This window comes from Urtica dioica, chromosome 8, assembly GCF_054948205.1.
Source record: "Urtica dioica subsp. dioica isolate 48M chromosome 8, U.dioica_male_clone48M_v1_H2, whole genome shotgun sequence".
Lineage (NCBI taxonomy): Eukaryota > Viridiplantae > Streptophyta > Magnoliopsida > Rosales > Urticaceae > Urtica > Urtica dioica.
The window spans coordinates 10597871-10613454 of record NC_142763.1 but is presented as its reverse complement, the minus strand read 5'-3'; the positions used below and the strand labels follow the sequence as shown (position 1 = coordinate 10613454).

Here is a 15584-nt window from a genome sequence, read left to right as displayed (position 1 = left end):
TTTGTATAAAAAGCTCAAGCCTATGGATGAGCATGGCCCGTGCTCTTTCTTAAGCCAAGTGGAGGCTTAGACTCAAGCATGGCCCGTGCTCTTTTATAGGCGGTTGAGCCCGATGAGTGACATAAGACCTAACTTGGGACTAAGACTATGGTTCTTGGGGATGATGTTCGGGCTTGAGTCCGATCTTGAAAAAATTTATATAAAAAAAAAAAGCTCAAGCATGAGGATGAACATGGCTCGTGCTCTTTCTCAAGGCAAGTGGAGGCCAAGACTCAAGCATGGCCCATACTCTTTTATGGGCGGTTGATCCCGAAGAGTGATATAAAACCTAACTTTGGACTACGACTATGGCCTTTGGGGATGAGGTACGGGCTTGAGCCCGAACTTTAAAAAATCTAAAAAAAAAGCTCAAAGCGTAATATTCACTTTCAATCCTTACAATATATTTTGTTTAATCTTAAAAATTATATCATCAATAATAAACTTAAATCAAAGTCTAAAAACATGTTTTATAAATAAAAATTATTCTTACAAAAAAAATAAAAGAAGAAGAATTGTTTTTATGTATAAGTATATATTTTATTTTAAAAAAGAATATTTTATTTTAAAAATGAATATTTTATAGTCTATTCTAAAATGGTTGAGATAGGCTTGACTTTTTTTCAGGGTGTGAGGGCTCAAGCCCATGTAATTCCCTTAAACAAGCTTAATTCGGCCTTATTGTTTTTCAAGCCGGGCCATACCAGCTTAAAATCATTAATAAGAAGGTCGGGCTAGGCAGTCAACGGATGCCCCGACCCAATTGAGGTTATTATAATGGGAAACGATTTTTGGCATAACTCACGAGTGGGAACGATCCACCCCTGAGTTGACACGTGGCCACTAACTGCCACGTGTCAACTCACGAGCGGATCGTTCCCACTCGTGAGTTGTGCCAAATAGCATAACTCTATTATAATTGCTTTCTGCTTCATGCCATTAAGAGCCACATGTATAATGTTAGGAAGTCCCATCATTTTTTTTTTTGAAATGCTGCAGTGGGGATTGAGCCACATGTATAATGTTAGGAAGTCCCATCATTATCATTTAATTTTGTATCGTTTTTTTCTTTTCATTTTCTTATGTATTGTGACGGGTCAATTTCAAGTGGGTAATTTCTTATATAAAAAGTGCGTTTTGGAAATGACTAATTCTTTTCCACACACGTTATGTATAGTAGAATTTATAACCGAGTCGTAATTTGTAAACAATAAAGATATATAATTTTTACACTTCATCAGAAGAAAAAAAAAATCTTTCAATTAAATGAATAACGAAGAATAAAATAGTGAATGTGCCAAATGTACTATATGAATTTGAAAACAAATTCAAAAGAATTTAAACGAATCTTTACGATAAACTTGCGCAGTTTTATTGAACATTTCAAGAAAGAAACGCTATATTCATATTGCCTTTGAAATTGTCAAAAAAAAAAAAAAAACAACAATGGTAACTTACACTTCATTCACAATATATATATTTTTTTTTAAACAAACAAAAACAAAACAGAAAGTAAAACTAAAATTAAAAAAAAAAAAAAAAAAAAAAAAAAAAAACAAGAACAAAAGTGTGTAACTGGACCAGAATGATCCAACGAATATTAAAATAATATAGGTAGTATCAAATTGTTTTTCACTAGATCTCAATTTCTTTCTTTTTTGGGCGAGACCCAGTTCTTCTTTCTTTCTTTCTTCAATTTTGGTACAAGTACAACACGCAATTTTCTGATCTAAATTATTTGTATATTAATCTTATCATTATTACTAAACAATTTTGCAGGCTTTCATCAAGTTGCAGGAACAAGTCATAGGAAACAATCAACCACAATCAAGTAGTGTACCTTTTATATATAAGCCATCGCTTTTTTCACAATCACTTCAAAATCAAATTAAGGTCTCGCCACAAAACCTCCAAGATATATCAAAAGAAAGTCATGAGAGAAAGAAATCCCCTCAACACCTTAAGTTTCTTATCATTAACCATAGTAATCTACACAACTTTGCTTGTGAAGTGTGTAAGATCTGAAGAGTTTGTTGTTGGCGATGAAGATGAATGGGACAGCCAGGGATATTATCTATCTTGGTCACAAAGCTAGAATTTCACTGTTGGTGATGTTCTAGGTATAATCCTTTTTCACACTTGAAAATCCATTTAGACATAGCAAAATCATGTGTTACAAAGTTTTTTATTTTATTTTTTGGGGTGTGTGTATAGTTTTCAAGTATGTTGAAGGGCAACACAACGTGTTCGAGGTAGGCGAAAGCACGTACAGATCGTGCGACTCGAGCGGGGTAGTTTTGTCGATGCACACGACCGGGAACGACAGAATCGAGTTGACTGAGGCGAGGAAATATTGGTTCATATGCGGCATCGTTAGTCATTGCCTCGGAGGAATGAGGTTCGGGATCGAAGTGGGGCGATCTCGTAATTCCACGGAAGATATTGTACCGAACGGTTCGCCATCTGGCGCACCACCACAGGTTACGGTGGCCCGGAACTCCAGTGATTGCTTGTTGAGCAAAGGCTTGGGAAATTGGGTTTTGTTTGTAACCTTTTTCGCTTTTCTGTTTGCTCAAATTTCACTACCGCTGTAAAGAAAATATAATGGTTTAAAGTGAATTTTTTTTAACTGTCGGTCTATTTTTAACTATTGGTAGCTATATCCGTTGGTGGATAGGGAAAAAAAGAGCAGTACATTGGTTTGTGTTAAATGGCTATCAAGAAGATGTAAAATACTTTTATGACCATAAGAATTTTTTGTAACACACTAGATTGGCTGTAGAATGCTATGGTGATATTTTTATTATTATTTTTTTTTTAAATCAGATGGCGAAATTGAATTATATATGACACGGTAATGCGTGTGATCATGACATATATATATATATAAATATATGCTATGGTGATATTAAATTTATTATTTTTTTTAAATCAGATGGCGAAATTGAATTATATATGACACGGTAACGCGTGTGATCATGACACACACACATATATATATATATATACACACATCAAATTGTAGTTTAATGAAACTGTTAATCGCCTACATAATTTTTTCATATATAATTTTAAAGATAATAAAATGATAAATTGATTATACTTAAATTAACCTTATGCCCCCACCGATGCCGCTCTCTCTAGATCCGTAACCTTAACTGTCTCATTTGTCATCTGAAAGAGAGTGCAAATTACATAAGCTAACAATAGATCACTTCTCATTCTTATTTGGAAAGTGGAAGGATTGATTAATATGAAGGGATTTTACTATGAAAATAAATTTATTGTGTTGTTTGGTAGAGAGGAGGGAAAACAAAATGAAAGGATTGAAGCTTTCCGTGGCACCCACAAAAAAACTATCTCTCTCAATTTAGAAAGATCGAGAAAGACGGAAACAAAAAAATGAAAGTAAATAATACAAAATAATGGCAATTACATATATATAATTTAATACTATAATTATTATTGCAAAAATAATAGCAATTTAGTAATTTAAGTACACAAAATATCAACCATTCCTCTCTATTTTAGTTTATACCAAACAAACAAATGAATGGATTCTAATCTTTCATCACATTATACCAATCAACTTTTTAAAAATTTATAATTCACAATTTTCTTTTTCTTTCTCTTCCCTCCTTGTTACTCCATCCATTCAATTTTCTATCATCCCTACCAATCAAAAGCCTAGTTTTATATGACTTTTTTTTTTCTCAATGTAATAGTTTCATTTAATTTTCCGTTTACAGTTTCATTTAAAATAAGGCAATATCATCTTAAATTTAAAAATAAGATATTTATCGAATATTTGAAAGTTAGAGGTATATGTGTAATTTCTTCTCAGAAAGAAGGCTAGTAAGTCATTTCGCACCAGTAAAGCCTAAAATGACGTCTTACCAGCATATACATATCAATAACTAATTAAAGAAAATTAAGACCGAAAACAAACTAATAGAATAATGATTGTCAACAGATATTAGTTAAGGTGTACTGAATAATTAGAGAGAAACATCAATGATGTGAAATTATAAATAAATAAATAATCAGTAGGTTTGTTGGTGATGAAGGTGTTGTTGATAGTCAAGGAGACTTCCATTTCCATTTTCAGGGGGTTTAGACATGTCACACAATCCTCTTGATGGATTCCTTGTGAACTCCAACAAGATATCCCTCAAGTTATCAGCTTGGACTACCATTTTACTATCCTTCTTCTGCCACCCAAGAAACAAGAATAAAAACAAATGAAATTGATTTCATATCCCATTATAATAAGTAAGATATTGATAACTAGTTGTTACATTTTACAAAAAAAAAAAAAAAAAAGCAAATAACCACGTTTTATGATTTCACTGATGATAGGTAAAAATAAGACTATTTTAAAGATTTTGAAGGTTATTTGATTACTTTGCTATCAATAGCAAACTAAGTTACATATCAATCTGGTCACTCGCTTTTTTCTAATAAGTATTATTACTTATTTAATGAAACCATAGTACAGAAGAAGGAGAAAGGAATAAAAAAGAAAAGAAATGATTAAATATTTTTTAGTTGTGTTTGATATAGATGAGAGAAAAATGATAGATCTATGAATTATTTAGAAGTATATTTGCACAAAACAATATTTTTTTCTTTTAAAATTGGAAGAATTAAAAATGCTGAGTCCGATAATTTCACAATACCTCCAAAACCTTCACCCTTTTTCTTTTTACCCTTTACCAAATAACTACAAATGTCATATTAATAATAAAAGAGAATCATCTCTCTCTCTCTCTCTCTCTCTCTCTCTCTCTCTCTCTCACACACAAAAACTCAAACACAGCTTAAAACAAGATATCTAATTATAAACTACCATGTCTACGTCAAAACTCATAACTTGACAAATTAAAAACCAAAGCAATAATAATAATAATAACTTGTTTCACAAGAAATAAGAGTTAACCAAAGGAACATACCTCGACTTTGAGAACGTTAGACACAAGGTTTCTGAAGGTGGTGACATTGGCATTAGTGACTTCTAGTCCCAAAGAGTTCAGAGCCTCCAATAGCCTCACGAATCTCCCGGGCTTGTGCTCACAAAACACCTTCACATAGAACTCATTCCCATCTATTTGAGCCACTTCAACTTGGGGCTATATATAAATCATATTAAATAAACAAAAAAGTATTTAGTAAACATAATTGAGTATTGCCTTTAGAATTTATATATTTATTTACTACCAAACTCTACCTCCATTTGTGGCGCCTTGTCATTCGCAGTGGTATCAGAGTCGAGGTTTTGTTTCGATGCGGTTATCTCATTGTTACCCGATGCTTCAAAGGAATAAATGTTAGGGGACTCGGAATCGGCCCCAAAATTCAAAATCTCAGACTTGGGATTGTTTCTTTTTCCGTTTGCTCCGTCGATCACGGAAAGTTCCTCGAGCTCATCTTGAAGCTCTTTTTCTTGTCTTTTCAAGTCCTTCACGTACTCTATTGCGTCACGAAGAATCGAAGCCCTATCCAACTATTCGTCAACAAAAAAAAAATATAAACAATGTGTACGGATGATCCAAGTTTAAATAACAATTAAGATTCTTTAAGTTACGAAATATGAGCACATCTATGTGGTATCAAATGGGACGACCGGATCGTTTTAAATGGTTTGGATAAATTGAGACCACCCCAATAAGAAAACAAAATTATGGAGCAATAAATCCATTTTGACCGTTTGTTCTAGCTTTAACCGTTTAAGACACGATAATTTTTATTTTAATAGTTTAACTAAAAAACATCTAAATTAAATAAATTATCATTAGTTGTGATGAAAAAAAAAAACATGCTGAAAATTAATATATTTAACTCAAACTCGATATATTCAGCACCAAATATTAAGTTCAAATGCACTAAAGTTAAACAAAAAATTATTGACAAAATGAAGTCTCGGAACAAGTCCGCAATCCGACCTATACATCAGTTTCAATATAGCAATATGAACTGGACTGTTTATTAAGAACGAATTTAAGATTAAAAAAAAAAGGGGGGACTAGATTAGTAACAATCATTTTGGTCTGATTTATGATTTTCAGATTATTTTTTCAAAGCCCTCAACAACGAATAAATAAAAATCGAGCTATTTTTTTTAACATTTAGTGAAAATAGTCATAAAACAAGTAAATTTCTAAATCCGAGTTTTATAAAATATTTAGGAGTAATTATTTTCTATGTTAATGGCAAGTACATATATAGTGAAAATAGTGATAAAAACAATGAGATGAAGTTGGTTTAATTACCTTGGAAATATTCGGAACTAAAGACCTAAGAGTGTAGAGCCTCTCGTTGAGCTTCTTTCTGCGCTTCCTTTCAGCGACAAGGTTTTTGCTCTGCGGCCCTTTCCCCGACGACGACTTTCTGCTTCCGTGCTGCTTATTCCCTTCGTTGTCTTCCTCGTCGCTGCAATCCGACATCGAGTTCGACCGTTCTTGCCCTCTCTTCGCTCCCTTGTCCTCCGCCTCCAAAAACGACGCCTCGTTTCTCGCCCCGAACTGCACTGGGATGTCGTACGGCGACAGGTTCAGCCCCTCGAACGCCGTCGCCGGCGACACCGGTGGCTTCTCTGCTGTCGCTGTCTCTGTTGTGGGGTCCACTATTTTGTCCGACTCGTCGTTCATGACGAACGCTCTCGACGATTGGATTATTTGATCGTTCATGTCGATGATGAAGCTTGCCGTCGTTGCGTCGTTTTGATGATGATCGAGTAGTGGCGGTGATATGTTGCATTGCGACGTTACGAAATCAATCACGTTTGGGTCTTCTGGTATCTGTGAAATAAAATAAATATGTATTAATTAGTTTGAAACATGTAATTCATATTCACGAATGTGTGTGACTGACTGTGAACATACTTGCTTGTTAACGAAAAGCTCAACCAACCCTCCTGCCATTGGAATCAAAACCCTGGTCCCACTACATTCCTGCAATATTACTATTAAGTTAGTAAATTCCTTTATCTACAATAAATATCGTTATAATTAATTATTTACTAGATAGAAGTAACCTCAAGAAAATGGGAGCCTGTGACACTAGAAGAGTTTAGCCAACTGGGCTGGTTTGATATCAACGTCTGTGCATAAATTCTGTTCATTTGGAGAGGAAAAAAGAAAAAGTCAAGTTATGATACAAAATCATTATCTGCATGCTAATAATGGTACTTAATAAGTGAAATGAATTTATAGTAAATACATACCCAGAGTCCAAAGGCATGGAAGTTGGCAATTGGAAAAGAAGGTCACAAGAGTTGGTTCTTGGGTGTTGAAACATGGTGTCTCTGCATGGAATGAGTGGCGAAACTGGGAAAAGAAGTTCTTCATCTCCACAATTATTGTTATTATTCGCTTCTTGTGAGGTTTCAGCCCCACCACAACAACAATTCATCCACTCAACAAATCTGTAACAATAAGACGCCATCAATAATGTCACAAATATAACATTTTAATCATATATATTTCTCTACTTGATTGATTTATATATAACCTTTGGTCTTCACTTAATTTCCATAGGACACAAAAGTCCCACCCTTTTGATCCCACGAGAGGTCTAAGACTTTCCATCATGTTTTGCATAAGCATGTACATATCACCTGCAATAAATAAATCAACGAGAATATTATCTACCACTAGCTAACCCTAATTATATACGCATTTTTTTTTTTTTTTTGGTAATGAAAAACTTTGCTACCTCTTTTGGTTGAAGGAAGCAAGTAATAAAAGCATAGGCAGGTTGGAATAACAAGCAGAATATATAGGCAGCAGAAAATACAAAGGAAGACCTCCATATATATATATGTAAATGAGTATATATATGCGTATGTATATACATATATATATATGTGTATGTATGTATATATAATATATATATATATGTGCCTACGGTGTGTGTTTGTGTGTACATACAAGAATGATAAATCTTCGAATCACTCTATGTATTGTAGACCCCACTTTCAAAACCAAAAGTACATAGCGAAAATCAGAAAATAGAGAAACAAACAAATTAAAAAGAAATCATAATATACATTAACCTCTTAAATTGCCATATGATATTGGTAGGTGAACTATAAGCATGGCATGAAAGACTGATTTTATTAACGAATTAAATATAAATAACACCCTCTATCCTTTGTCAATTAAGTATTCAAGGGTATACAAATTATCATTTAAAAAATAATTAAAATCAGAAAGTGATAGCAGGACCATATTGCATGACCTAAAAGTGTGGCGTTATACTTTAACAACCTTTAAGTTTTTCACTCGCTTGGGGATTAATTTTATATATTTCATGTCTCAACTACTCTCGAACTCTTGAACCCGAAACGGAAAAAAAAAAAAAAAAAAAAAAAAAACCGCGTAAGAAAAGTTCACAGAAGGAAACATATATATTATATTGAAGGCTTGAAATTTATAACTTTAACCCCGACTATATATAGACGAATTGGTATTAAGTTTTTCCAACTACTTTATATATGTCGCATGTCACGTTTTTCCTAAATCTAACTCTTTGATTTTATGCTTATGAACAAGTCTGAAATGGTGCTACGTTATTCATCCTAAATTGAAAAAATTTCCCCCTTTTGAGAATAAATTTCCTTTTATGTAACAAAACTTTATTCTCCTCCTTTTACTTTTTCTGTTAGAGAGTATACTTGAGAGACGAGAAGATAAGAGAGAGAAATAAATATATACATAAGAAAATAAAAAAAAAAATATTTTTAGTTGGTAATGATGAGAGGGTGATATCTGCATGACCCAACTTATTGCCTACAAAACCCTAACTACCTTTGCTTTCGCTGAAGTTTTTTAATGTACATTTTGGCTTAATATTTTGTTTCATTTTCCAACTACTCTCTCAAGCTTTGTTTCGCATTTGGGAAACAATATACACATTAAAGTCTCTTCTTTTAGTTAGGTATAGTATAGTCTGTTATTAGTCTAGTTAATTAATTGACGATACACTTTCTTTGGAAAAAAAAAAAAAAAAAAAAACTATATCTGTTCCAAAGCACTATTTTTAGTATAATCAAATATTAAACAACAATCTTGCAACATATGTGTACATTCCTTATACATCTATATGTTATACATGGATCCGTATTGTTAGTGATTTTTCTGCACGTGAAAAGGCAAACGCTGATTTAATAATTATCATACGTGCAAATAACCTTGCTAGCTAACCAACATATAACAAAATTAATTTTTTTAGAACAATAAGTCATAAACGATGATATTGTCTAATGGTACTACTACATATATATAATACCGTTATTTATTTTTTCTGTAGTCAAAATTATAAATTGACCTCTTTTTAAACGTGATGATTGTTCTTTTTTTATTTTTATTTTTTATGTGAAAAATCCCCTATTACTTTTTTTTTTTTTGAAACAGACCACCCCCAGGAACTCTTAGCTCATTCGTAAGAAGAGCTGGGGGGGGGGGGGGGGAATTCATTCAACAAGATCAAACGTCAAAGCGTTCCGCACAGGGGGCGGAACCTCCCCTGACTCACAAAACCCAAAAACTTCAGAATTCACAACCCATTTACAAAGGCTATGCAACTCCATTTAATGTCCTACTACACCACAAGAACTTAACATCAACAAACTCTTTTGCTAATTCTAAAGTTGAATTAAACAAAGGAATAACAGACTAAAAAGGGCTGTCTTTCGATCCCGCCAAGCTGTCCATGACGATTTTGTTATCACCCTCTATCTCCAAACGCCTGATGTTTCGGAATCTAGCCAAGAGCAAGGCCATCTGGACAGCCTTGAGTTCAGCTTCTGCAACAGAGTCCGCTTCGATACGGACTCTTTTAAGTGTGGGCCTTAAACTCTTTTTCCATTAAGAAAAACACTTTTAAGCTTAAAAAAGTTTGATGACATAAAAATTCTTGAAATACCCACTTTCCATAAATACCGATTTTTCAATATTAATTTCTCTAAAAAGAAATCCGGAAATAAACAAAATAAAACCTTAAATATGGCTATAACCTAAGAAAGAGTATTTAGTTATGACAATGAATATAGACTTTGAATCTTTTATAAACCTTTAAAAATTCAAATATTTTATTTCAGAACACAAAATCTTTTATTTAAAAAAACAAGAGTTCTTTAAAAAGAGGATTCACAACAAATCAGAACAAATTTATTTGATATCCTTATAAAGTAGGATTTTCAATCATAAAACAAATCCAATAAATTTTTTTAATTTATAACTGATCAAAGTAAATAAAATATTCCCATATAGAATATTATGAACATAGTCCATATTTCATCGAACCAATGAATCTAACTTTATTTTGATAATTACGAACATGTTCTTGAATAATTTTAGCTTTGAATGATCAAACATATCTCTTATATTTTGATAAAGGTTGTAAATCGAAAATCATGATTCTTGAGTCAAATGGTAAATTGGGAGAATCTAACTCTAGCTCTAATACCAATTGATGGAAAAACACGTTGATATTAAATACAAACAATCGCTCTAATACCAACTGTTGGTGAAGTACAAGTTATGGTATTAGATACAAACAATCGCTCCAATACCGATTGTTGGGTAAATTACTTCCACTAGGAGTTAATTACGGTTCTCATACGATCGTTTCAATACTTCTTATTGGGTACCAATATCTTAACCCTACAATATGTTTAGAAATGCGGAATAGAAGAAAATGCGAACGATCGCTAATCTTTAGTGTAAACAATAATTATCAGGATACTTAAAATCATTCAACAACAACAGATCTAATATAAGGCAACCAGAATAAAAACAATACCATAAGAGGAGTTCAGTTACATATATTTATGCTTATACATTTCTCGATATATATGAGCCCTAAGTATCGTTACTTCTCCAACAAAAGATTTTTTTTTATATGTACTTACTACGAAAATGCGCGTAGTCAATTGGTTATGGAATCAACTCTTAGATGAGTGAACATTGACCTTCTTTCAAGAATGCTGGATTCGTATTTGTGAATCATTTTCCGCTCGGATCATATTTGAATTCCCGAGACATACGTATTTAGGCATCTACAAGTAGGCATTACCGAATGAGTCAAAGAACTCAGTAATACAACCTAGAAGTCCGTGATCACTTCAGAATTTAGACCAGATCTCACTATGATCATTATAGCGACCTTGATTAGTGTGTCGTAACGGTGCTTAAATGATACACATATCAAATGTGTACAATGCTTCCCCCAAGTGATCAACATTTCACTTGTGTTCCACATATGTGATTTTAGATCCAGTTACGTGATTAATATATTCTAAAGTGATTTTATTTATTAAACTATCTATAGTATATTTTATTTGTTCTATTTATAAAATAATCATCTCACACTAATTTGAATAAGATAAAAGTAAATCAGGAAATTGCATATTCTATGGTAAGCTGGAATGCTATAAATAAGGGGTTGGGTAGTGCAAAAATCGCCCAACTAAGCCTTATTCCACACTACAAATTCAGCAACCCCTCTCCCTTTGGTCTGGATGTTTTTTTTCTCTCTCCCAAAGTTGGAAAATTCGTACATACCACTTCCCAAAGAAAGAAATAATTATTCTGACACCTCGCTGGAATAATAAGTGAGAAAAGAGTTGACCCACACCTTGGTCTCTGTTCTTCCGGAGATTACATATCTTAAAAGACTCTAGTTTCGATCAATAAACGAGCAATTGATGAACCGAAATATCCAAAGAGAAATGAGTCGCCGAGGAGTCCGAAATCTTGGAGATTCAAAGACCTAAAGAGCAAGGAGCCGCAGAAGAATTCCAAAAGCAAGGAGATCCAAAGCTAGGAGCGTGGAAGATCTATAACTGAGCCGAAATGTATGTATAATTAAATGGTCTTATGGTTTATCTTGATTACGCTTGTCTAAATATTTGATATGTTGTTGAATAATTTTGAGTATCCTAGTAATTATTGTTTACGTTGAATATTAGCGATTGTCCGCATCTTCTTCTATTCAACACTAGTAACCATATTCCAAAGGTTAAGAGATTGATTACCCTATAAGAAATACTGAAACGATTGTTCGTGTTCAATACATGGGAATGGTAATTAACGTCAGGGAAGTAATTTACCCATCAAATGGCATCAGAGCGATCGTTCGTGTCCGATACCAAACCTATATTCCCATCAATCGGTATCAGAACAATTTTTCGTGTTTAATACCAATTTGTAACTTCCCAACAATTGGTATCAGAGTTATTGTTCATGTTTGATACCAACTTGTGACTTCTCAACAATCGGTATTGGACCGATTGTTTGTGTTTGATACCAACATGTGACTTCCCAATAATAAGGCCCAACTTGGGACTAAGACTATGGTTCTTGGGCATGAGGTTCGGGTTTGAGTCCGAGCTTTAAAAAATTTATTCAATAAAAACTCAGGCATGGGGATGAGCATGGCCCGTACTCTTTCTCAAGCCAAGTGGAGGCCCAGATTGAAGCATGGCCCATGCTCTTTTATGGGGGGTTGGGATCGAGGAGTAACATAAGGCCCAACTTGGGACTAAGACTATGGTTCTTGGTGATGATGTTCGGGCTTGAGTCCGAGCTTTAAAAATTTGTATAAAAAGCTCAAGCCTATGGATGAGCATGGCCCGTGCTCTTTCTTAAGCCAAGTGGAGGCTTAGACTCAAGCATGGCCCGTGCTCTTTTATAGGCGGTTGAGCCCGATGAGTGACATAAGACCTAACTTGGGACTAAGACTATGGTTCTTGGGGATGATGTTCGGGCTTGAGTCCGATCTTGAAAAAATTTATATAAAAAAAAAAGCTCAAGCATGAGGATGAACATGGCTCGTGCTCTTTCTCAAGGCAAGTGGAGGCCAAGACTCAAGCATGGCCCATACTCTTTTATGGGCGGTTGATCCCGAAGAGTGATATAAAACCTAACTTTGGACTACGACTATGGCCTTTGGGGATGAGGTACGGGCTTGAGCCCGAACTTTAAAAAATCTAAAAAAAAAGCTCAAAGCGTAATATTCACTTTCAATCCTTACAATATATTTTGTTTAATCTTAAAAATTATATCATCAATAATAAACTTAAATCAAAGTCTAAAAACATGTTTTATAAATAAAAATTATTCTTACAAAAAAAATAAAAGAAGAAGAATTGTTTTTATGTATAAGTATATATTTTATTTTAAAAAAGAATATTTTATTTTAAAAATGAATATTTTATAGTCTATTCTAAAATGGTTGAGATAGGCTTGACTTTTTTTCAGGGTGTGAGGGCTCAAGCCCATGTAATTCCCTTAAACAAGCTTAATTCGGCCTTATTGTTTTTCAAGCCGGGCCATACCAGCTTAAAATCATTAATAAGAAGGTCGGGCTAGGCAGTCAACGGATGCCCCGACCCAATTGAGGTTATTATAATGGGAAACGATTTTTGGCATAACTCACGAGTGAGAACGATCCACCCCTGAGTTGACACGTGGCCACTAACTGCCACGTGTCAACTCACGAGCGGATCGTTCCCACTCGTGAGTTGTGCCAAATAGCATAACTCTATTATAATTGCTTTCTGCTTCATGCCATTAAGAGCCACATGTATAATGTTAGGAAGTCCCATCATTTTTTTTTTTTGAAATGCTGCAGTGGGGATTGAGCCACATGTATAATGTTAGGAAGTCCCATCATTATCATTTAATTTTGTATCGTTTTTTTCTTTTCATTTTCTTATGTATTGTGACAGGTCAATTTCAAGTGGGTAATTTCTTATATAAAAAGTGCGTTTTGGAAATGACTAATTCTTTTCCACACACGTTATGTATAGTAGAATTTATAACCGAGTCGTAATTTGTAAACAATAAAAATATATAATTTTTACACTTCATCAGAAGAAAAAAAAAATCTTTCAATTAAATGAATAACGAAGAATAAAATAGTGAATGTGCCAAATGTACTATATGAATTTGAAAACAAATTCAAAAGAATTTAAACGAATCTTTACGATAAACTTGCGCAGTTTTATTGAACATTTCAAGAAAGAAACGCTATATTCATATTGCCTTTGAAATTGTCAAAAAAAAAAAAAAACAATGGTAACTTACACTTCATTCACAATATATATATTTTTTTTTAAACAAACAAAAACAAAACAGAAAGTAAAACTAAAATTAAAAAAAAAAAAAAAAAAAAAAAAAAACAAGAACAAAAGTGTGTAACTGGACCAGAATGATCCAACGAATATTAAAATAATATAGGTAGTATCAAATTGTTTTTCACTAGATCTCAATTTCTTTCTTTTTTGGGCGAGACCCAGTTCTTCTTTCTTTCTTTCTTCAATTTTGGTACAAGTACAACACGCAATTTTCTGATCTAAATTATTTGTATATTAATCTTATCATTATTACTAAACAATTTTGCAGGCTTTCATCAAGTTGCAGGAACAAGTCATAGGAAACAATCAACCACAATCAAGTAGTGTACCTTTTATATATAAGCCATCGCTTTTTTCACAATCACTTCAAAATCAAATTAAGGTCTCGCCACAAAACCTCCAAGATATATCAAAAGAAAGTCATGAGAGAAAGAAATCCCCTCAACACCTTAAGTTTCTTATCATTAACCATAGTAATCTACACAACTTTGCTTGTGAAGTGTGTAAGATCTGAAGAGTTTGTTGTTGGCGATGAAGATGAATGGGACAGCCAGGGATATTATCTATCTTGGTCACAAAGCTAGAATTTCACTGTTGGTGATGTTCTAGGTATAATCCTTTTTCACACTTGAAAATCCATTTAGACATAGCAAAATCATGTGTTACAAAGTTTTTTATTTTATTTTTTGGGGTGTGTGTATAGTTTTCAAGTATGTTGAAGGGCAACACAACGTGTTCGAGGTAGGCGAAAGCACGTACAGATCGTGCGACTCGAGCGGGGTAGTTTTGTCGATGCACACGACCGGGAACGACAGAATCGAGTTGACTGAGGCGAGGAAATATTGGTTCATATGCGGCATCGTTAGTCATTGCCTCGGAGGAATGAGGTTCGGGATCGAAGTGGGGCGATCTCGTAATTCCACGGAAGATATTGTACCGAACGGTTCGCCATCTGGCGCACCACCACAGGTTACGGTGGCCCGGAACTCCAGTGATTGCTTGTTGAGCAAAGGCTTGGGAAATTGGGTTTTGTTTGTAACCTTTTTCGCTTTTCTGTTTGCTCAAATTTCACTACCGCTGTAAAGAAAATATAATGGTTTAAAGTGAATTTTTTTTAACTGTCGGTCTATTTTTAACTATTGGTAGCTATATCCGTTGGTGGATAGGGAAAAAAAGAGCAGTACATTGGTTTGTGTTAAATGGCTATCAAGAAGATGTAAAATACTTTTATGACCATAAGAATTTTTTGTAACACACTAGATTGGCTGTAGAATGCTATGGTGATATTTTTATTATTATTTTTTTTTTAAATCAGATGGCGAAATTGAATTATATATGACACGGTAATGCGTGTGATCATGACATATATATATATATATAAATATATGCTATGGTGATATTAAAT

At 33.5% G+C, this 15584-nt stretch overlaps 3 protein-coding genes across 3 annotated transcripts; 2 read left to right on the top strand and 1 right to left on the bottom strand.

Annotated features, from left to right (window-relative positions):
• The first annotated feature begins 347 nt into the window (after positions 1 to 347).
• Positions 348 to 2633, top strand: LOC149388005 (blue copper protein 1a-like). Its single transcript, XM_089622318.1, has 3 exons — positions 348 to 365; positions 1819 to 1870; positions 2254 to 2633. The coding sequence occupies exons 1-3, from the start codon at positions 348 to 350 to the stop codon at positions 2631 to 2633; spliced, it is 450 nt and encodes a 149-aa protein (XP_089478444.1).
• A 1449-nt stretch (positions 2634 to 4082) lies between these two features.
• LOC149388004 (transcription factor ABORTED MICROSPORES-like) lies at positions 4083 to 7649 on the bottom strand. Its single transcript, XM_089622317.1, has 8 exons — positions 7549 to 7649; positions 7262 to 7462; positions 7073 to 7151; positions 6921 to 6989; positions 6309 to 6836; positions 5267 to 5542; positions 4992 to 5168; positions 4083 to 4250 (listed from the first exon to the last, which is right to left on the bottom strand). Exons 1-8 carry the CDS (start codon positions 7647 to 7649, stop codon positions 4083 to 4085), a joined length of 1599 nt encoding a protein of 532 aa, XP_089478443.1.
• Positions 7650 to 12982: 5333 nt separating this feature from the next.
• LOC149388003 (stellacyanin-like) lies at positions 12983 to 15262 on the top strand. The gene is made up of 4 exons (XM_089622316.1): positions 12983 to 13000; positions 13772 to 13786; positions 14448 to 14499; positions 14883 to 15262. Exons 1-4 carry the CDS (start codon positions 12983 to 12985, stop codon positions 15260 to 15262), a joined length of 465 nt encoding a protein of 154 aa, XP_089478442.1.
• Positions 15263 to 15584: the final 322 nt, after the last annotated feature.